The following is a 23846-nucleotide window of genomic DNA, read 5'->3' as shown; positions in this document are numbered from 1 at the left end:
TTACTTATGGAATAATCATGTTCCACATTGTATCCTAAAGATCGAAACTTTAGGGTACAACTCACAGCAGTTTTCCCCCAGCAGAGCATCTCTGAATAAAACTGCTGTTAAGGAACAAATTCAAGAGTCTAAAATTACCTACTTCTACTCACACCAAACAAATCTCCCGTTATACCTCTCAGTGGGACACTCCAATTTACTATTTCTTCATCACCCAGCTATTAAAAGCAAACAAAAAGCATTAAATTGCAAACCTTAAAATATGATCCAAACTCAGGACATGAGATCATATCTTCCCTCACATCAATATCTTGAATTATAACTAACACATCAATATCTTGAATTATTTAAATCTTAAGTTGGAAACAAGATCATTAATTAAGAAATAAATAAACAAAAAATCACATTTAAAGCATTTATTTTGAAAAATAAAATACAAAAGATCATTGAATTGTAATTGTACATGTAATTTATCAACTTTTTTTTCTTTTTAAATAAAAGATATTTAACATTTTTCACATATGAATAAAACAAACAACTTTTCCACCAAGAATCTTTCAGGACAAGCACAGACCACTCTTGAAAGCTTTGTACATTTAAAACCAAACTGCTACAAGAAACAAACAAAAAAAAATCTGAAGATGGAGCCCTGTAATTAAAACAGAGGAGCAATTTCAGAGACAGGCATTGCTTCTGCATTTTTTAAAACCTTAAGAAAAAATAGTTGTGCGAATGTAATGCAGTTCTACATTAACATCTGTGATTTTTTTTGTTTGTTTTTTAACAGGTTTACATGCGCTCACAACAGCAAAATTTGGAACAAAAACAGATGAAAGAAAGAGGAGAGAACATTCTGAAGAGAGCAGGCCATGAGCAGCACATCTCTGATGCCAGGGGGACAGGCCTGAGGGATCATTCCCATGGAAAAGGCAGCAGCTGATCTCCTAAGGAAAAAGAAATAAAGTTATATTGGAGCTTTCCTGGTAATATTCAGCTTTTTATCCTGGACAGCATTTTGGGATTACAAATATCACAGAATTAAGGGTAGCCACTGTTGTCTCAGCAGGTGGAAATCACTGCCAGGACAAATCCCATGCTATAAGGAATGAGGCTGCTTGTCCCTCCTTTATCATTGAGAGACTGCTTGCAGCATGGTGCAAAAAAAAAAAAAAATTGATTTTCCACTGACATCCCAAAGCCTTGTGACCCAGTGGGAAGTTATGCTGGGAAGTTCCCAGTTTAGTTCCTTCAGACAGAAATATTGCAGGTTGAAACCCATTTTTCAGAGCTAAGTGGCAAAATGAGGTTGATGCTTTCATTATTTCAAATTGACTGTGTGAACAGATGATGGTTTCTCTATTGATTTCACAGTCAAGGTCTGTAATTCATCTCTGGGAAGATTTTAGAGCCATTATTTCTACACAGAGCAGTGCTTTTGGCTATATTTAGGGTGTTTATATTTATGGCCACATAAGGATCTATTTTGGGGATATTTGTAGGGCACAACGCTTTGGGCTATTTTTAAACTGGATTTAAATTTTGCCATCTTTTGTTGTCAGACCAGAACATCTGATAGCAGAAAAATCCTGGATTAACACAGGAAAACTTCATCATTCATTCCTTAACTGGTCTGGAATTTACTCAGCTCCCTGCAAAATTTTGTCACTGTTTATTCAGTGACTAAAATGAAGCTTTTTGAAAATACTGGCTATGAGATGTTAAATCAAATACCACAAACCAGCTCATCTTTAGCAGCTTCCTTTAAAAAACCTATCTTCATATTTATCTTACCCATGGAGTTACAGAAGTTAAACAAAAATCATCTTAATTTAAGAAAAACAAATGAACAGAACTGAAACTCCTTTATTACCTTCTGTGCAAGAAATGTCCATTTTATCTTCTACTCCATAGGTTCAGTCTGTCAAAAAAATAATTAAAATGAAATTAGCTACTTTACATTAGAGGACAAAAATATCAGTACCAATGTCTGCTCTCCAAACCTTTGAGCTCTTTAGTTACATTATGTTAATCCTAAAGGAGAACACTATCAGCATCAACTTGAACAGGTTTTTATGGTTTAAGGAATATTCTTTTACTCTTCCACAGTGCTTATTTTTGTCTTTCGGATGGTCTGTCTTTGCTATGGATAAATCTGCTCAGATTTTGGTAAATACTGTATTTAAACCAAGCTAATTGTATAAATTTAGCAGGAACCTCCCTATCCTATGGAGTGAAGAAGGAATTTATCAGAGTGGTTTTGGGTACCCCAGGATAATTGAAAACTACAAACAGCATAATTTAACTGATACTGTATGCAAACAAGGATTTAAAGGATTTAACCCAGGATTTATTCAAAGTCAAGGATTTTTTTTGCTAGCACACCATCTATACACGATGTGCTCAATTCTGAAGGATCCCCCTGCATTTTCCATAAATCCTTCTCAGCAATATTTCCCCTCCTGGTAAGGCACACCCCATTATTCCTGCAGCTAATCCTGCAATCCCAGCAGCAACCCCACGTGGAAGTGACCCCAGCAGCTCCTGAGAATTGAGCAGCACACATGGAGCAGACACTCAGTGACAGGGACAATGCTGGCAGCAACAGGGCTGGGATGGTTCTCCAGAGCTGAGCAAAGCAGGAGCACTGAGTGATCCAAGCAGGCAAAGAGCCAGGGGAAGCCAAGCCCACGTTAGAGATCACACAAAGGCTGCTCAGAAAGGTTTGGTGGCCACAGCAGGGTTATTTTCTGAAAACATGAAACACACACTACAGCTATGCCTCTTTACTGCTCCACGTTCATTTTATCTTGCCACGAGACTTCCTTTCTACTGTCTTCTTTGGCTGGAACAAAAGAAATCAGTTTTCCTTTTTAATCAAATTATTTTTATTTGAACAAATGGAGAAGTTAAAATGCTTTGTCTGTGGTAGATTCCTGGGTATTTTAAACCTCTTTAATCCCTGGAAGTGTTCAAGGCCAGGTTGGACAGGGCTTGGAGCAACCTGGGACAGTGGAAGGTGTCCTTGTCCATGGCAGGGGGTGGGAAAAAATATTTTTAAGGTCCCTTTAACACAAACCATTCTGGGATTTTACAATTCTGTGATATCCACAAGGGAGCTGATGACAAAGAACAGCATTTGGGGGGTACCAAATTGTGAATTTTCAGTAAAACCTGAAGTTCCATAGCACACTTGACTATTAAATCAACACCACCCCTATCCATGGCTGGGTTTGTTGACTTTGATAACATCTAGATCTATTTAGTTTAAAAATCTCTCAGTACTTATAACTCTGCCCTCTGGACTAGACTTGCTTTAAACCAAGATAAGAAAAGATAAAGCTCCTCTACAAGTAACAAACTTTGCAGTTTTGTCCACAAAAGAGGGTCAATTTTTCCTTCCATTTCACAGCAATATTGAGGCAGCTCAGGGTGACAAACACCACTCTTCACCACTCTTCAATCTGAGTTCAAGATTCCACCTCATGGATAATCAGCAAATCTCACCATCAATCAGAAAGTCAAGCTCAAGAAAAAGTGGTTTATAAAGGCTGTTTGATATCCTTTGCTGCTACACCCACAAAAAGGAAATTAATTCAATACTGTACCTGTGGCACTTCTTTGAGGAAGTCAGGAAGCTGAAATTCACCTTTATAGACCTGGAAAAACAAACAAAAATTTATGCTACTCAAAGCCCTCATTCACTATTGTTTGAAACGCTGAAGAGCTTGTTAAGAGAAAGAGAAAAAAAAGAAAATAAGTTTTGTGTTGTTAGCATCCACTAATGCTAGAACATTAAATATTCTGGCATATTGTCTTCTCTCTAGAGGATAATTTTTAAAAGCTCTTTTCTTCTGAGAAAAAACATTCCAAAGGGAAAAAAAAAAAAGTATTCTGTTCTTTTTTTTTTCCCCCAAAACAGAAGTATACTTGAAAAGTTTTACCATCCTGTCTACTGTAACAGAAAGACTGATCATCTCAATGTCATGACTGTGCTCTTGTGTAATAATTTCAAAATAAAAATTTAAAAAAGGGCACAAAACTATTTGGAGAAATTCCCTGAGGCCAGGAAATGGGAATGGGGCTCCTCTAAACCTACTCAGAAAAATTCCTTAAATTCAGGAAAGGGAATGGGGCTGCTCCAAACCTACTCAGGAAAATTCCCCAAAGCCAGGAAATGGGAATGGGGCTGCTCTAAACCTATTCAGAGAAATTCCTTAAATTCGGAAATGGGAATGGGGCTCCTCTAAACCTACTCAGGAAAATTCCCTAAAGGCAGGAAATGGGAAAGGGGCTCCTCCAGACCTATCCAGAGAAATTCCTAAAGGCAGGAAATGGGAAAGGGGCTCCTCCAGACCCATCCAGAGAAATTCCTAAAGGCAGGAAATGGGAATGGAGCTCCTCCAAACCTACTCAGGAAAATTCCCTAGAGCCAGGAAATGGGAATGGGGCTCCTCCAAAGCCTTGCTCTGAGCTGCCCTCCCTGGTTTGCATCACAGGAAGGAGCTCCAGGAAGTCAGGGCACGTTTATGACCATTTTCTCTGCTCTCCCATGTGCACATGACCAGAACACAAAGCCATGCCCAGCCTGTCAATATTCTGCAGTGGCCTGGCACTGCAGCTGAGCCAGCTCTGAATTTCCTGCCCTGTTTCAGGATTGGATTCCCTTCCCAATCCATCCCTGGGATCCAAGGTTTCACTGAGAGCAGGAATTCCTCCACAGCCACACTGTGGCACTGTGATATTCCATGGTTTAGAGAAAATAGGAGCAGCTCTCATCTGTATTCAGCCAGGGGCCACTGGCATTCCTATGGGGACATTAAGGAAAGTCACCCTGGGCAGAAATTCAGTGTGTGGCTATTGGAGCCCTGCTCCACTATAAATATTTATAAATCAAAGAGAGGATTTTTCATTTTGTGCTTTTATCCAACTATTAAAATGCAGGTTGTGTCCTGGAGAACAGGAATGGAAGTTACAAAACAACATTGTCACAGCAAAAACGTTCCAGAATAACCTCAGCAAGGGTCACAAGAAAAACCAGGATTTTGTGTTAGGTGGTGCTGGTGTTGGAAGGAACAGACAGGAACCTTCACCTTTTCTAGGAATTCTTAAAAACAATCCTGATGGTGACAGCACTTTGTGACTGATTCAGAACCAGAAGGACAAACCCGAATCCTCCTCCTTTCCTTCTCCTGCAATTCTGACTCAGTCTAATCTTTATATTGCACATCTCAATTTGTGTCTGCTCTAAAAACTTCACCTCTGCAGGAACAGCATTTACCCCTAACAAACACCTAACAGCACATGGCCAAGATCAGCAATATTAAGAAGAACAGTGTCACTGAAAAGCAAATGTTTTGAGGGTATTTTATATTATATTCACATGAAAATATCAGCATTTACACAGCACAATTTACCAAGGCAAAGCCAAGCAGTGGCAGGCCCAAGATCAGGTTTAACACAAATTCTGGTTCAGACCTGACATTACCTAAGGGCTGGTTTTGTCAGGAGGAGACTGCATAAAAACTGGTTTAAAGTAGTTCCAAAAACATAAATGGTCCCTTTTGAATCAAAACCCAGGGATCAACAACAATCCAGAAATTCTAAAAACAATGACTCCATCTGCAGCCAAAGAAATTAAAGAGGCTTCAGACTCCAAATTCTTTTCTGACCAATTTGTAAGTGTAGAACACATCACTCACTGTGGCATTACAGAGACAGAAGCAGGATATTGGAATTATTTCCAGTCTAAGCAAGAATTCAGTAAATTGAGGAGAAATGGGGTTTACCATTTCTAAAGGAATTATTTTGCAAGTCCAAATGGAATTCCAGAAGAGGAGGAACTGAAGCCTGTGTCAGTTTGTTGTTCAGTGTTGGCAGTATTCAAGCTGTTCTATTAAAAAACCAAAACACATTCTTATACCCAAACTGAATGGATATTATTCTCAAAAAGAGTTCAGAAAACAAGTTTCACATCCAGTTGCCTGAGAAAACCCCTTTAAACATAGGGAGAACTTCAGAACAAAAGTGTAACCTATAATTCTTCTTTATAGAATAAAGCATTTTTTTCACCCACTTTCCTGTCTGCTTTGGAAAGAGTTCCATTATATTTGGTCAGTTCCAGTACACAAAAATAATGGTTTTTTTTGTGTAAAAGTCACCCTGCAACCAAGTGTGCTTGGGCTTGGTAAGCTTTAAAATATCCAAGCTGTAGACGATAAGATGTTTAATTGTAAAAGGAAAAAAAAATAATTAAAGAACACTGGCAAAACCAGAGCTGAGCCCCTTCCTAGAATCACTCCACAGCACATGGAGTGCTCATCTTCCAGATTTTCTTGAACTTTTAAGGCAGCTTTAAAGGTTTACACAATTCTTCACCTCTGCTGGGCCTGCCAAGGAAGGGCCATGGGAGATGTAAATGTTTACCCAGGAGGGACAACACAGAGAGCAGGATCTTACACAGGCCCAGCAATGGCTGCCAAAAGGCAGCTTCCAACCACACCTCAGTTTGTATTTTCGTTGGGAATAACTCTCTTTATGCATTATTAATCATATTTGTGCAGAGTTAAGGGGTTTGGGGTGTTGTTTTTGATGTAAAAATGAGATACCAGCACCTCTGGAGAGAAACAATGCAGTTGGGAATCTACATGTTGGAAGAAAAACCCACTAAAGGGAATATTAAACAAATTTAGAGGGACACTGAGAAAGTCTGTGCTGTTGTGGTCACATGGAAGATGGAATGACCCCTAAATTTTTGTTTCAAATATCAGAGAAAACACCCCCAAAGTCAAATGCCTTCATGATCAGGTTAATCAGTGAATTAGAGATGCAGGGCACTGAGGAGCTGGGCATCAAACACCTTTGAACAGCGCTGGTGAAAAGCACAGCTCCTTCTCTGGAATTCTGTAATTCCACCTCTGCATCTCTCCAGGACAGGGAGCACAACTCCATGAAGAAGTTAAAAGAACTTACTGGAGTGTGTATTCCAAGCATACAAATTGATTTAGTGGGAAGGATGTGCCAAAGAAAATCTGATGTAATTCATGACAGATGGGAGAGGAAACCACTCTCCCATGGTTGGTGTGTGCCAACCATAACACAACAAAGCAGCTTCTCCTGGGGGCAGGCAGAGCTCTGCAGCTGGGAGCTCCTCTCTCCTCTTCTGCTGGGTTCTGGCAAACTGAAATTCACTTTTACACCATCTCACAGTACTGATAAGAGCATATCACACACTGTTCTCATGAGGAGTGAAGCACTTCTGTATTTCACCCCATAGAGACTGGGCTACCAGCTCACACACAACTTAATTATTTGCATTTTCTGCATAATTTGCAGCTGAAAACTTCATTTACTTCAGGATGTTGATTTCCTCTCTGTCCAGGATGTAGAACTTGTTAAAACTCTAGGAGAGAACAATAAGTAATTATGTATCTATAAGGAAGGAACTCTTGCAGCGATACACTAACAGATCAGCAACAGAATTACAAGAAAACCACAACACATTCAGTGAAGGCAAAATCCCCTCCTCGGAGAGGTCACAGGCAGAGCACAGCACAACTCTGGCCAGAGCTTGCTCTCCCTGCTCTGCATTCCTTAACTGAGACAAGAGAAACTGTCAGAAAAGATAATATTGTCAGGCTGAACAGAAAACAGATCAACAAAAAGTTAATGGCTTTTTAGTGAACACATCAGAAAAATCTGTTGAACTCGTGGCTGGCCCAGTGCAGGTCCTGTCAGAGATGTTTTTTATTTCCCAGCACAGCACTGGGAGAGCAGTTAGCTCCTCATACAAAATCAGAGATGTTAAAATACAAACCCAGGCTGCTTCTTGTTATTTTTGTGCTGTGCTGCAGGAGCACAGAAACCAAACCTCAGCATTTTGGTGTCCTCCACAGGTAAGAGGCAAGTAAAAAATCCAAATTTAGCAGAAAGCACTGCTTCCCTTGCATACCTGCAAGGAGATAGCATTTCTAATTTAAGCACTGTCCTTTAGCTGGAGAAAATCATCATTTTGTCTCCAGACGGAATGATAAGAAAAATATATTTAAGCTGTACATATGGAAGTCACCAGCAGGGGACAGAAAAGGAGAAAAGAGGAATACAGAACAGCACTTGAGTGTTCAGAAAGCTCAGGAAAATGAATATTTTGCACCACACCAGCCATCTCTTTCCATTTTTTCTCCAGTACCAGCCCTTGGTTTAGGAATTTTTACACTGTTGGTTCTCACTTCCATGATTAAGAGCAGCAGCTTTAAATTGTTGAGCATTATTTTCACTGTTAAGTGCAATTTGTGGTCCTTTCCAAGAAGGGACAGATTTTGCTCAGCTTTAGAAGTCTAAACTTTATCTGTTTTCAATGAATACAATTCAAGTTCTGTGTTCACTTTAAAGTCTTGGAGACCACAAATACAAATATAAATATAAGAGAGCTGCTTCCAAACACAAAATGAGCCAATAAATGGCTATGAACAAGATCCAGATATTCTTACTATGCACTGAAAAGCAATTCTGGAAAGATTTTCTTTGGCCAGCTCCATCCATATTCAAGAAATACAAAACTCTGTGAAAGGCTATCCCAGGTGAAGAAGTTTAAAGAAAGCAAGAGCAAAAGAAGTGCTCCAGTGATTTACAAATTCACCAGCTCAGAGTACACAGGAACACATTTAACTTGCCAAGTGCCAGCTCCAAAAGGCTGGAAAAACCCAGATTTATTTATTTTATCATTTAAATAAATGTTTTTTTTCTCCAGACTGCAGCAGCAAGGAATAAATTAGCACAGGTTCCTGGAGGAGAAAGGAAACCCCACAAGAGCAAACTCACACACCAGAGTCTGAAACACTTTGAAATCTTTATGTTCCTCTATTTTTAAAGAAATATTCTAAGTTTTGAAAATGAACCATCTTGAACTCTCTTGCTTTCAGCATTCATTCGGAACCCCTCCCTCATTTTATCTGTACAAACCACACATGCAAATGGAATTATGGCAAAAAACAAGTGACTAGAAAAATCTATACTGGGTAATACAATAAACAACAAAATTTAAATGCTGTCTGGGGCTGTAAGTAAAGCTATTAAACTAAAATAGCAGCCAAAATATTAATGAGGGTTCCATATGTCAGCAATATTTAGATCAGCTTCAGTTTTTAACAGCTGCTTTTAGCATCAGTAAACAAACAAATTATCCTTCAAAGCAAACTTGGGAAAAGCCTCAGTAAACTCTCAGCCTTTGAAATTAGGTTTTCATTTCTTTAAAGTTGCCCCTGGCTTTGTTTATTACCTGAATTCCTCTCTTGTATTGTGAAATCAAATCCATTTCAAGAAGAGACAGAAATCCAGACAATTTTTACAGCTTGGCCTGAGCTTGCCCCACACAGGTGGAGGCCTCAGAAACGTCAGCAGGCTGTAAAAACTTCTGTCAATTTTATCAGTGAGACACAACCAATGAAATCTGCAATTTCTAGCACTGAACACTTAATTTAACTGCAGACAACTTCATTTGTTTGTGAGCCTTTTAAAATAGGGAACTTATAAACTGTAACCAAAAAAGGTGGGTTACTTTTTCCATGCTGAGCTACCAGCTATTAATTAAAAAAATCAACCTGCCAGCCTTTAATACACTGATTGTTGCTTAATGACATTTTTTCTAAAAAGAAATAATGCAAGAGTGTTTAGGGACTTCACAAACCCCAATTCCCTTTTCATTCCTATCTACCCCATCAGTATTCCAAGCAGTTTATTCAGGATCAGAAGGCTGGTGGAAGAGAGTCCTTTGAAATTGTTTAATTCAATTTTTTTCCCTGATTACTCTGCTGCAGCAGAAAAAGTCACTTTCTTTTAATAAACAAAGTCCAAAAAGAACAGAAGCAGAGTTATTAATTCTATTTCCAACAATGGTAATGAGTTTTTCAAGGGATACCTCCAGGGATAAACAGCTCTAATAGCCCAGCTACTCTAATTCCAATAAATATTCAATTCAGACTCAAATCCTTAAGTTTAGGTTAATCAGTACCAGACCTTTCTCCATCTTTGGGTTGTTCTACAAAGAATTGGAAAATCAGACATTTTGATCATTGTGGGCTGTTTTCTAGGGGTCATTTTTCAAACCCTACTGAGTATTTGGGATGTAATTTTGGGACAGAGCTTCTGCCAAGCCTCATCTATAAAAAACTGAGCTCGTCCATCAAGTTTGAAATCCAGACAAGAAAACTTTTTCCCACTGTTAATTATGACTCAGTCTTATTTTTATATTACACATTTCAATTTGTGTCTGCTCTAAAAACTTCACCTCTGCAGGAACAGCATTTACCCCTAACAAACCTAACAGAAGATGGCCAAGATCAGCAAGATTAAGAATAATGATGTCACTGGAAAGCAAATGTTTTGAGGGTATTTTATATTATATTCCCATGAAAATATCAGCATTTACACAGCACAATTTACCAAGGCAAACCCAAGCAGTGGCAGGCCCAAGATGAGGTTGAACACAGATTTTGGTTCAGAACTGACATTTCCAGTTCCCCAACTTTCTGTGCAGCTCTCAGGAGGTTCAGCTCCTCACACCAAGATGCACAGCTCAATCCCCCAAAGGATTCTTTCATTTTCCCCCAAAGAAAACACATTGTGAAGCAGCAAAAAGTGGCAGAAACAGACTGCAAACCCCCAGACCAAACACAAGGCTCCTGCTCTAGAGCTCCAATCCATTCAGTCAGTAATTAAACCCACAACAGCCTTACCCTCCTGGTGTTTTCCACCACTTTCTGATCTGGCTTCCCATAATTGGGGGGGTTGGCATAGGGGTCATAGCCCAGTTTGGCCAGCATGGGGGCGATCACTGGCATGTCCTGCAGGACATCAGCTGGGATCTTCCCCACCCACTTGGACAGGGCTTCCACATTCACCGGCTTGATCACTTGGTCAGTGGATCTTTCAACCCTGGGGAAGGAAAAAAATATATTTTCCATTATTAATTATTTAATTTTCATTTTCCATTATATTCTTTCCATTATTCTATTTCCAACCAATTATTCTTCAATAGCATTAAGACTTTTCGCTTGTTTTGTTTGGGATTTTTTTCCCCCATTTTTCTTCTCTCCCTCTCAAAATTTTATGTTTTTTACCAAGCTGATGGGAAGTGAAGCTTTAATGAGAATAATTTGCACAATATTTGCAGATGCTGTCAGGTTTAGGCTCTCACACTGTGCTGAAACAATTTCTTTATTCCATAAAAGCAGCAGAGAAAGCCCAGGAACTGTTAAGTGAAAAGTAAACCCACATCTACATAGAAATCTGTTTTCCCACTGGCACATTCCCACATTTGCTGTTTAATTGTCTGGGATGTATTAAAAGCTGTATTCTAAATTCCAATCCATGTGTTATTTCTTCTCACAACCATTCTCTGGTTCATTTTTTTTAAACTTGTTTAATAAAAGAGAGACCTGAGATGACAGAAAGCTACAAACTACAGAAATATTTCCCATAACCATTCCTTTGACTGTTTGGTCTTTACACAGATCTTAAAGGCAAGTGCACAATTAATGTCATAGTTAGAAAATCATTGATTTCTTGTTCATTTAAGCAACAGTCTTAATGTAATTTTCATCTTTGCTCTACTTTTGTGGTGTGTTTTATTTTTCCAGAGAAGAAATCTGGCACTGCTTTGTTCTGTCTTTATGATTGTAAGACATACAACTTCTTTACTGTGCTTATTCCTGGAACAGAACTCAGGCTGAATAATTGAAAACTCCCCGAGTTTTTACTCTAAATAATTTAAAGCTTTTTTCCTGACCTCAGGAAGAGTTTGGACATTATTGGATATATAAAAGGAATATTTCTGTCTGCCTCACAGCTGATGCTGAGCACACAGCAGTCACCAGAGTTCACCTTTTTCCTCTTTTTCACTCCTCAGCAGAGCTAAAATCCTCCCAGGCCAGAGGAAGGAAATCACTCATCCAGTGCTGGAAGGTGAAATAATTTAAATACAATCAACAAAGAACAAACCAGACAGGGAAATGCTCATAAGGAAACTGCCTTGGCAAGCAGGGCCTTCAGATGGTGTTTTATGGAAGCTGAAAAGGAGCTGACAGACAAAAAAAAAAAACCTCTAAAAAACACCCAGAATTTTCAGCTTTATCCTCTTCAAGCATTAGCAGAGCCTCAAACCAAAGGTAGGACCTCAGAAGGGGATTTGGGACCAGGAGTTGTGACTAAATTTCAACATTCTGAGGGTTGTTAGACTGAGCTCCTAAGTCTGGATGGAAAATTTAAAAGTTTAGGCAATGTTTTTTGTGATCTTTTAATTAGAAGATGAGCATCTGACTCCACATTAAATCAGCAAGAAAAGAGCTGCTGAAAATTGAGACTCAGAAGTTCAAAGCACCACAATAGGAGTGCAGAGGTGGACTGGGACACCCAGGAAAAAATTATCACCAGGTGTTTGAAAAAAGTATGATTTATTTATGGTCCTTAGAGCCAGTCAAGCCTAAAACCTCCTCACCAAAACTGCAAATTGATTTGAGAATTTAAAATCAGAGTGATACTGGGAGAACCAGGAAATGAGCCTGGCTAAGAACTTGCTGGACCCCCCAAAAATGGGTGTTAAGATCAATTTGAGTCTAAATTTGTCACAGATGGATTCCCCACCCTGATGACAAATTTTAAATGTGTGTTTTGTCCCTCTCATTTTAATTTTTGTTCAATTAAATCATGCCTTCAGCATGAAACATTTCCTGGTGATTGACTACATTTAGCTGCTCCCAAGCACTGATAAAAAATCCACTGTTCCACATTTGGGCTGGTTAAATCCTTCTCTGTGCTTTCAGTTAAGGTGGGAAGGAAAATAAAACAATTTATGGGAAGGAAAAAAAATCAATTTGTGAGAAGGAAAGAAAATCAATTTGTGGGAAAGATTCCTCAGATAAAGAATTTATGAGGATTGTGAGGGAAGACAGATTGGGGGCAGGAGGAAAGAAAAAATGTAAAAATCCAAACAGAAAAAAAAGGGAACACCAATTCTTGGGTAAATGGATTATATGGCAGCAATTCCAGCTCTAGGAAGAGTTTCAGCTTTGGGAAGCACACAGGACTAACCCCAAATAATTCTGCATCTGTACCAGAATCAAACGAGAGCTATGTACTAAATATAGTAAATTCTGAAGTAATTCTGCCTAGACAGCTATTTCCATAAAAAACCTAATAAAAACTGCTCTAGAGGGGTTGACATTTCTTTACATCAGTGGTGAGCACAGCTGCTTTCACTTAGGCAAATGGCAGAGCTCAATTAACAATCCTGGTTAGAGCATGGAGTCCATAATGAATTCCTTCAACAGCCACGTTGGCAGGGACTTCAAACCACAGAAAATCCCCACTCCTACAAATCCTGCACATCCCTACAGCCCCTCCAGTGTTCCTGGATAAAAATCCAAATAAGGGGTGAGAAATAAATTCTGAACATTTATTAGCAGGTACTAACATGGTAATAAAGATCTTTTATTGACACTGTGATCTCGTTCTCAAAATGATTTTAAATATCTCAGGATGGTAAAAAACTTGTCAGATTTCTTTTCAAAAAATACCTGCAAATATTCTCAACTTCTCACAGCCCATTCCAGCAGATTTAATAAGAAATATTAGTAAGAATTCAGTAAGGTTGTTGAGTTTTACAGTATAAAAGTCCATAAATTTTTTTAAAAACCAACCTGGAAGCTGTAGGGCATTAATATTTTACTAGAAATGGGATTATACAGTTATTTTTTACTTAAAGTTTGGCAACCACCAAAATAAAAAAGTAAAAGTAAGTTGTCCCCACTCAGGTGCTGCTGAAGCAGCCACAAACCCCAGGAATTGGGGAGAAGTTCCCATGTGGATCAGGTTCCAGGCAGGTATCACAGGGCCCTGCTTCAGGCTAACATTTCCACATTTTCAATCTGCTACTGAACAACACTGCCAAAAAAAGGGATGAGATCCTTTCCTGATAACCTGGGAACAGTGGAGGCTGTTTCCTCAGTGGGAATGGTGATGTGAAACCTCCACAGTGCAGATATCTAATTGTTACCTGAGTTTAAAGTTCTCTTTGTTCACTAATAATAATTTTATATTTGTTTTAAATCAAATGCCCTTACAATATATTAGAAAATCCACAGCTGTGTTCCTAGGCATGAAATAAAGGAAATCTCCCCATTTTTAATTCTCAAAACTGGAGTTTAAATAACTAGAATTGCTCTGTAACTGTCTGTGTGTGCTTGCTGTGCAAGGTGCCTCTCACTCAGAGCACTTGGCCAGTGCTGAATATTCCAAATCCAGGAGCTGAGTAATTTATAACTGGGCAGGCCTTGCTGCTGGAACAGGGCTTCTTATTCAGGATTTTAAAACTTAATCTGGTGGATTCAAAAATAGGAGAAGTGTCAAAAATTGACATTTTCCTCTCTCAATGTAAAGACGAAACAGCTTCTGCATTTCAGCTGTGAACAGTGGCAAAGAAACCAGAGTAGTTTAACCAGAGAATAAATCAGATTATCTTTTAACAACACGCACCTAGTTTTCCTAAGCAGAGCTGAATTTTGGATTCTGAAAGCAGCTGAATCAGGTGCACAGATGGCCCAACAGAATAGTGAAAGATCTCCTTACAACAAGGTTACTTTTCACCAAAATGCTTGTCATTTTGGGAGCACATGCCAGGAGAAAAGCTGCCAGCTCTACTTTCTATTCTCTTGGAGCAGTTTCTCCAGTTTCCTGGAAGAGGATGTTCTTGGCAAACTCAGCTCCAAGGCCATTCTTGCACTGACAACAATATTGTTGCTGAACTCAAATGGGTGATGTGGCCAAGATGGGTGACTCCAGGCTAGATAAGACAGCTCAGGTTTATTTAGGGCCACAGAGAAAAGCAAAGCTGCTATCAGATATTCAAATTCAACTTGGCCTTGACTGTTAAAACTTTGTTCACATTACACAAGAACCAATCTGAGATTGCAAACTGTTCATTAGCATTAAAGATGCACCATAAATCAGCTGCCCAAGGGAGAAACTGAAACCAAGCTGTGATTTTTAGATACAAAATATACTATTTTGTACATATATTTTATATACTATTTTAAATATATTTTTATATACTATTTTAGTGTAGTATAGTATACTATATTTTTATGTACTATTTTAGTATAATATACTATATTTTTATGTACTATGTTAGTATAGTATACTATTTTTTATATACCATTTTAGTATAGTATACTATATTTTTTATATACTATTTCAGTATAGTATACTATTTTTTTAGTAGTATTGTATATATAATAGTATATCTAGTATATATAATAGTATATTTTTATACTATTTCAGTATAGTATTTTATGCTATATTTTTATGTACTATTTTAGTATAGTATACTATATTTTTATATCCTATTTTAGTATAGTATACTATATTTTTATATACTATTTTTATATAGTATACTATATTTTTTTGTATACTATATTTTATTGTATTCTATATTTTTATTTACTTTTTAGTATTGTATACTATATTTTTTATATCCTATTTTAGTATAGTATACTATATTTTTTATATCCTATTTTAGTATAGTATACTATATTTTCTATCTACTATTTTTATATAGTATGCTATATTTTTTATAAACTGTTTTAGTATAGTATGCTACATTTTTTATATACTATTTCAGAACAGCACAAGGTGAAGGATAAAGGCTCATACTCACTTGGAAAGAGAAACCCCCCCTGCTTTTCCAATCATCTCCTCGTGGTGCAGCACTGCCTGGTTCCAGGGGATGTGCAGGAACTTGAGGAGAGTCCTCATCCACCTCTCGGGGTGCAGCACCAGCTGCTCATAGTGCACCAGCATGCACCTCTGGAAGCCCACCTCCATGCACTGGTTGTACATGGTCTCTATGGCCCGGTTCCACTTGGTCAGGCAGTCCCTGTAGCTGTTCAGGTCAAAGCCAGCTATGGTGACCTTCCTGGAGATCATGGAGTGCACCGAGGCACGGCCATCCCTCACCATCAGCAGGAATTTGGCGTTGGGGAAGATCCTGGCCAGGTAAGTTAAGGATTTCAAAGCGAAGGGATCCTTGTTGCACAGGTAGGGAGCGGGCTCGCCGTGCTTGACGATGATCTCCAGCAGGAAGGCCTGCATGGCCGAATCCAGCACCTCATCCGTCACCCCGGCCTCGTCCAGGCGGATTTTCTCCTTGCTGGACCTGGCCCACATCTGTTTCACAGCCAGGATCCTGGGGATCACCCTGGTCTCCTCCCCGCAGCGGATGTCGGGGTGCGCGTCCAGCATGGCACGCATCAGCGTGGTGCCGCTGCGGGGCACGCCCCCGATGAAGATCAGGGGCATGTCCTTGCTGTAGGGCAGGCTCCTGTTGGCACTGCCACCACCACCACTGCCAGCGGGGGCTGTCCCCACAGTGGCCCTGGCGCTGTCCCCCCGCGGGGGCTGCCCGCGCTCCTCCATGCGGTGGTGGCACTCCATGGCGTGCTGGCCCAGGTAGAACACGGTCACCGAGCTGATCACCAGGCACGCCAGCAGCAGGTTCTGCTTCAGCTTCCCCACCATCTTGGGAAGGATCAAAACACCTCCTTACTCCAAATTATCCTCTAGTGCACGTGCCATGGGGATCCCAATCCCAAATAAATTAAGGTCTGGCAAGAGGAGAAAAAAATTTTAAAAAATTAGAATTTTTTTACAATAAATTACTTTTCATGAGATGAGACAAGAAATTGCACTTGGAATTACTTTTCCAAGAGATGAGACAATGAGACAAGAAATTATTCTTGGAATTACTCAAGGAATTACTTTTCCAAGAGATGAGACAAGATTCAGTTTGAAACCCCAAAACACAAGCAAGGTTACTCATTTCTTTTTCAAAAAGAAATTTCTGAATTTCATAAGTTTTTCATTTCTTTTTCTCATTTCTTTTGCAGTTCAGCTTCATAAAACTGCATTATTCAAAAGTAATTTTCATTTCTACAGATGAGAAGAAAAACAAGTAGATGATTTTTAAACATGCATAAGAGTCTGAACAAAACTTTTAGACAGAAAATAATTTCAAAATCTGTCTGTTGAACTCCATTTCCAAGAAGACCTAAGAACATGCCATGTTTTAGAGGGAACATCAGAGATTGTATCAAACACTAGCTTAGACAAATCTTTATTCTGCTGCTGGATGACTCCACCTGTATCTTTATTTTTCCCATTTCTAACAGTTAATGTAGAGAATAATTTACCTGCGTTCTGCAGTTCACCTGCTTTGGGTTTTCAGATCAGGTGGGCTGAAAACTGACTCTTCTTCCCAAAACTGACTCTTCTTCCCAAAATCCCAATGAAATCAGTACTCTACTGGAATTTTAAGGAAGATCTGGCTGTTCAGGGCTGAAATAGCTCACTCAGAATCACAGATGCTTTTAATTGGGAGGAGCTCCAAGCACAGAGGCACCGCCAACATTTTAAAAGATTGGCTTCCTCCAGCCTTTTCCATCCCTGTCAGCACTGCAGGAACATCCCTGAGTGCACAGGATCCTCCTGCCTGCTCCCTGGTCCTCTCCAAAGCATTGTCCACCTTTTCCTCCTAAAATCAGTGGTTCACTCAGAAATGGCTGATTTGAGGAGGCTTCCAGCCCTGGGCCTGTTTTATTATGGGAAGGTGCAGGCAGAGGACAGAATTCCCACTCAGCAGTGGGGAAAAGCAGGGAATTCCTGCTGGGTTTTTCTCTGCCAGGGCATCCAAAGCATTGCAAAGCTTATTCCAATCAACAGCTGTCACAGTACTCCACTCAAAGTTCAGTTTTTAGTTTCTGTTACCAAAATTAAACTCAAATATAACTCAAAGATTAATTTTCTTCTTTTCCTATGAAGTGGCCAACACTCTCTGGCCAGAACACCACTCACAGGAACAATTCATCCTCTGTGACAAGTTTCATTCTACTCACAGACCTCTCTTTGCTTGAACTGGACCTTGAATATCTGAATATAAAAAAAAAAATCTCTCAAATTCCCAGAAATCTAAGTGGAGGTCATCTGAAGAGTGCTCAAAAGGAAAGGAAAATAAATCATGCAGTTCATATTTCCATAGCACCAAAAATCAAAGTTCTCTTCTGAAAGATTCAGCATGCAGACCTAACTTGAAATTAGGGAAGGGGAAACTGTTCTGCTTGAAACTAATAAATAATAGAGAATCTTTAAAAATTGTTTAGATGCAGCACCCACTGGAGAGAAGAGTTAACACAGAAGAAACAGCATTTCAGCACAGAGCACACAAACCCTACAAATATTTACACTTCCTCCAATCCCTACCATTACTCAGTTTGAGTAAATGCCACAAAACTAATTTCCTCAGGAAGGAAAAAAAAAATCCTCCATAGAGACCTTCATCTTCCAAACTAAAACCTGCTCCTTGAAGACACCCCAACATTCCCCAAATGCAGAAGTTAGGTAGGTGATCACTGGGGAAAAGCATATCAAGGTCAAATTCAAGATTTATATTATAATATCAGCTCAAGAAAATAAACCCAGCTTTAACACCAAGGCTGAAGAAACTCTCAGTATTGGAGGAAAGCTGGTGATTGAAGGCTGAAATCTTTAATTTAATTTTAAGCAAGTGATGACTCCCTGTGGGGACAATTCCAGCTGTGAATTCCAGACTGTGAGGAGGGTTCCTAAATTTCTGTGAGTATTGACTCCCCTACACCACCAAAATCCCAGCCACGTGGCAAAACCCCACAGCAATCATCCACAAACACTTCCATTCGATGCAGCTCAAACTTTGGGAACTTCAAAGCTGCCAAAGGCTGCAAGACCATAAAGAATCAGGATTTAAGTGTCCTACAACCTTCTGTCCTGGTTTTTTACCTGGAGCATGCACTGCCATAAAAACCAGGGCTTTGTGTGTCAGGAAAGCCAGAGAGGAGCAGTCAGGAACAGCTCACAAAATTCATTTATTCTCCAAGCCAGCAAACTCCCCTGTGTGCCTGAAGTTCCAAGGAAAGCTCTTTGGGATGAGGATGACATAAAAAAGTTGCTGCCCTTGTGCAAACAAACCCCACCTTCCCTCCTCCCCATGAGTAAGGGCTCTGGAGAGCATCTGTCAGCCTGAAGGGTTATAAAAGTTATTATTGCTCTGCTGTTAACAGGAATTAAATTGACAGCGTTTCAAAATCACAGCAGGGCAATCAGCAAAGCCCTCTGAGCTTTGAAATGTTGTGGGGTTTTTATCTGAGAAGGGCAAAGTGCCACTCACCTTACAAGCACAGACAGATTTTATTTAAAAAATCCCAACACAAACCCCACAAACACAGCCCCTCACACAAAACAGGAGCTGAGGAAGTTGTAGAAGACTACAATGGCAGAGAGGCCTTTGGCAGCAAGTTTCAAGTGCCAGGATAAGAAAGAATTCCCAGAAAAAATTATGTAGAACTCAAAAATAACAAAATTAGGATATATGAGTTTCATCACAAGACAGTGCAGCCAAGCAGAATTGTGTGCAAGTGAATTTTCTGCCCAGAAAAGTCAGGCCTATGAGTCAGCCTCAGATGATGTGAGCACAGCAGATCTGACTGCACTGCTTTGTTTCCTTCTCCTGCTCACAATTCATCCTCCTGCCCTCCCCTCCACGCAGCAGGTCAAGACCTTTCTCCTCAAGTTCATCCAAAAAATGTTGCAAATTTTGAGCTTAGTCAAGAGGCAAGCTATTAATTTATATTTCATGCTAGTTTGGGGTTTGTTGGTGTTTGAAACATTCCCTGCAGAGGAATAAAAGCTGCTCCATGCCCAGGCTGTAAGGAGGAATCCTCTGGAGCTGCAGAGCTCAGCTTTTCCCTGTGGAGGCTGGACAGGGAGCAGCTCCCTTCTCCTGCTCAAGCAGAGCTTTTCCAGGGCTAAACTGAGAGGGCAGTGGCATCATCCATCCCAAAATAAAACACAGCCCCAGATATATATATAGCATTTCTCAGTGATTAACTTGTCCTCTGCTTCCATGGCCTGAGCTCCTGGCTCAGATTCTGACCAGCAGATCTCCTTCTAGGAAGAGCACAACTTGGATTTTATGAGATTTGGGAGGTTTGGTTTTTTTATGTGATTTGTTCCTGATTTGTTCCAAGTGCAGTGAGCAACTTCCCCTTACAGCTCCCACTACAGGAATGCTTCCACACATTTGCATTCCCTTGAACTTTTCTGATGGGTTGGTTGAAATGTAAAGCTCTGAAAAATGTAAAGGGCCAGAGTTTGAGCTCAACTCTTCTGGGAGGAAAGGTCACACTCAGCTCTGTGTCAACAGGGCAGGAGGCTCCACAGACATCCTCAAAACAAAAAGCCAATAAAAAAAGGAGCTTTTTGTGCCAGAAAGTAGGAGCAAGAGAGAAGCAGAGGAAGAGTTCATATCATTGGAAAGTTGGAAAGTTGTCTTTCCCCTCATGTCTTCCTACCATGCTCCCAGGATTCCTTTTCCTCCTCAGGGAGCTGCTCAATCCCTGATTCTCTGGGGCTATAACAACAACACCCCCTCCCCAGCCAAGGCTCTGTGGAGCAGGCTCCAAAATACACCCTGCAGAAACAGAAGATTCTGATGCACAGCCTGACTACTACACCCAAAACTACAAAGGAAATTCATTTTACAGTGGCAAAATTGAATGGAAAAATATCCCAAAGTGCTGTTATCCATCATCACTCTATTGGAGAAGGAAAAATGAAAATGTTGTTAGGACTTTAAAAAGTAAATGTCAACTCTATCACTTTCTTCCCTGCCCCTTCCTGCACCTTTCACTTTTTCTCTCTTAAAATAAATACTGGAAAAGCAGCAGATACTGGGAATTCTCAAGAATCACCCTCAAAACAATGCACATTTGAAAGTGAAGAGTTATTTCTTAGAGGAACATCTCCCCTAAGCTCTTTCAACATCCCTAAATGAAAGTTTCCCTATCAGGGAATACAACATACAACTATGTAATAATTTCACTATTTCTATTACAACCACATTATACAGAGTAAAAAAACACATGCTCACACTTATGCATTTCACTTTTGTTATCCAAGCACTCAAAACTCAACACTTTTAGGTTTTTTAACATTTATGGCCTCTAAAATGACTTTAAAAATCAAATAATTAAGAAGTTCTGCTTCAAATGAAAGGAAATATCTTTAACAATTTTGCTCTACTTACATCTAGAATATATACAGCAAATTATCAGGATTCGCATAGAAAATGGTTTAAAAAGAGTTACCAACATGTTCCTGGTTATGCAAAAACAAACAGTGTTTGTTAATTCCTACAGTTCCTGCTGGAGAACAATTCAACAAAAGGAATTTCACTGGCGACACGCAGAGGCTTCGAGCTCTCTAAAGTTACACATAAAAGAAGAAAAAAGGGGGAAAAGAGAGGAGAGATGTCACACCGAGAGCTGATGAGTTCTCTGTGTGCTCCTCAGAGGGATTTCAGCGCTCCGTTCTACACCGAGGCACTGCAGAGACTCAAACTCCCCAGGAACAGCAAAACCACCCAGATCCACAGAAATTCGCACGGCACACTCACAAAAACGGAAATCACAACGGCGGCAGCAAACCCACAGCTTCAACCTCCTGCTATAAACGATCAAATTGTGAAACGATCAAATTGTGAAACGATCAAACTGATGGGAACACGCTGCTCTAGGGAAGGGAAGGTGTCCCCAGAGCCCGTGTTAGGCTCGGCTGTTCCATACCTGCCCACAGGTACAGACCCAGCGCTCCAGCAGCGGCCCCGGTGCCCCCTGTCCCACCGCGGCCACTCCGGGCCCTCCCCGGCACCGAACAAAGGCATCGGGAGCCGCTGCCGGGACTTCTCCCGCCCGCAGGGAAACTTTGGCAATGCCCCGGCTGCGGGTAACGAGCACCGGCCCGGCTCTCCGCGCATCCCCGGGGCTGTCCGGCCCGCCGGGGACCGAGCGGCTCCTGCGGCCGCCTCAGGCCGCGGCCCCCAGCCCCGAGCACGGCCGGGCCGCGGGCGGGGCAGGGCGGAGCGCGGCGGGCACGGGGAGCGGAGCGGCGGCAGCGGAGCCGCCCCGGGCTCGCCTCAGGTGCGCGGCGGACGCGGCCCCTCACCTGCGCTGCTGCTGCTGCTGCTGCTGCTGCTGCTGCTGCTGCCGCCGCCCCCGCGCCCGGCTGGAGCCGCGCAGCAGCGGCACGGCCGCCCCTCCGCCGCCGCGGCTCCGCTCGGGCACCATCGCAGTGGGCAGGGAGCGGGATGGGAGCGGGAGCGGCTCCGGTTTGCGGGATGAGGAACGGGAGCGGCTCCGGGAGCGGCCGCGGCGCCGCCGCCTCCCCTCAGGCGCGCGGCTGCGGCTGCCATGGAAATCACAACCACGCCCTGATTGGTCGCGGGCCTCGATGTGTCGCGGGCCGTCATTGGGTCACCGCCGGTGATTGACAGCGGGAGGAGGCGTGGCCGTTGCGGTGACCCCGCCCCTCCCCGCACAGCTGGCGTGCACAGCTGGCCGCGGGCGGGGCGCGCGCGCACATCTGGGCGGCGGCGCCGCGCGCGCGTCTGGAGCGGGGACCGCACGCGCGGCAGCGTCTGGCCAGATATGCCAGGCAGATGTCGGCGGCCCGGCTCGGCTCGCACGCCGCCTTTGCTCACCGAGAATTATCCTTGAGTTCCAAACACGGACAAAACCCTGCCCGAATTCTGCCCCCGGGCTTGGCTATAGAGCTGGAACCTCCCAAACCAGCTCAGCTGATCTGGGCGAGCAGTGAAGTGCAGCTCCAGCTGTTCCGTAAATGGAGAGAAACTCCGGTGCTGACAGCCCCGCTGAGGGCTCAGGTGTCCCCTGGGGTCGCACACCTGCTCTGCAGCACAGGGAAGTGCCAGCCACGTGCCCACCACGTGTGCGACTGGGAAAACATCTGGAACAGCGTCAGGCTGGAGCAGGAGCCGGAGGCTGAGCCAGCTGCTGGCACAAACCCCAGCTCTGACCCACAGCTGGGTGAAGCAGCCAGGAGAGGAGTGAGGGTGACTCTCAGCCCCTGGAGGTGCAGCTTTATGAGGAAATTCATGTCTCTAGATGAACTCACCTCTCAAAAAGCGTGGCCTGAGGCCATCCTGACCCCCTCATTCCCAGTGCTCCTGTGGAAAGCCAGGTTTGGTTCCTCACCAGCAGAAAACACGCTGAGTTGGACTTGCTAAGGTTAACACAGCCATATGCAAAAGCTAAATCCAACTGCAAACACATTTCTTCTCCACAAACAGAAGCCCCGGTGCAGACAAACAGCCTGCAGAGATGTCAGTGCTGCTGCAGGGTCACAGCAAAGGGAACAATCCCACAGGACATTCCCCAGATTTGTGCTGCCTGCCAAGCGGCAGGGGAAAAAATCATCCAAAAAGATTCAACATCCCAAAATTCAGTCTGGGAAAAGCCACAGTGAGAGTGGAGAAGCATTTCTCTCCACAGGTGTACATGGATTAGCTCAAGTGCATTTTATTTGCTAAGAAAATCAATATTTGCCATGCAAGCAGATAACTGTATCCGTGACAGGGACAATTCTTTTCATTCTCTGAAAAGCTCTGCCCTGGAAGTCCTGAATTTCCAGAGTATCCAGCACTTGAAAACCTTTGAAATATGCTCAGAGAGCTGCTGGGAGCCCAGAGAAACCCACAACTCCTTTCAAAGGTGGCAAAATCCCTTTCAAATCTCTTTTCCCTGACAGCTATTGATGAGCAATAAATGTCCTTTGCTCCCAAATGCAGAGGGATTTGAAGCAACGATTTCAAGATGAAACAATCTGTCTCCTGTTTCCAGTAAGTTTGCCTCGATCCATTAAACAGCACTTTTCAGATGGCTTTATTGGTTTTTCTTTTATGGCTTTCACTG

The 23846-nt window shown here is 41.7% G+C and overlaps 1 protein-coding gene across 1 annotated transcript; it reads right to left on the bottom strand.

The window, feature by feature from the left end:
- Positions 1 to 401: 401 nt before the first annotated feature.
- On the bottom strand, positions 402 to 22328 carry TPST1 (tyrosylprotein sulfotransferase 1). The gene is made up of 6 exons (XM_030962890.1): positions 22081 to 22328; positions 15707 to 16652; positions 10731 to 10929; positions 3606 to 3656; positions 1871 to 1918; positions 402 to 944 (listed from the first exon to the last, which is right to left on the bottom strand). Exons 2-5 carry the CDS (start codon positions 16564 to 16566, stop codon positions 1901 to 1903), a joined length of 1128 nt encoding a protein of 375 aa, XP_030818750.1. The 5' UTR covers positions 16567 to 16652; positions 22081 to 22328; the 3' UTR covers positions 402 to 944; positions 1871 to 1900.
- Between the last annotated feature and the right edge of the window lie 1518 nt (positions 22329 to 23846).

The sequence above is a fragment of the Camarhynchus parvulus genome, chromosome 19, assembly GCF_901933205.1.
Source record: "Camarhynchus parvulus chromosome 19, STF_HiC, whole genome shotgun sequence".
Taxonomy (NCBI): Eukaryota; Metazoa; Chordata; class Aves; order Passeriformes; family Thraupidae; genus Camarhynchus; species Camarhynchus parvulus.
This window is presented reverse-complemented; position numbering and strand designations above follow the sequence as displayed.

What these genes read in the sequence shown, in the direction of transcription:
- TPST1 (XM_030962890.1), bottom strand. Translation starts at nt 16,566, where the DNA reads ATGGTGGGGAAGCTGAAGCAGAACCTGCTGCTGGCGTGCCTGGTGATC. An exon ending in GGGGGGGTTTCTCTTTCCAA is followed by an intron (nt 10,930 to 15,706) that starts GTGAGTATGAGC and finishes TTCCTTCCCCAG; the next exon opens with GGTTGAAAGATCCACTGACC. An exon ending in TGGTGGAAAACACCAGGAGG is followed by an intron (nt 3,657 to 10,730) that starts GTAAGGCTGTTG and finishes TTGTTTTTCCAG; the next exon opens with GTCTATAAAGGTGAATTTCA.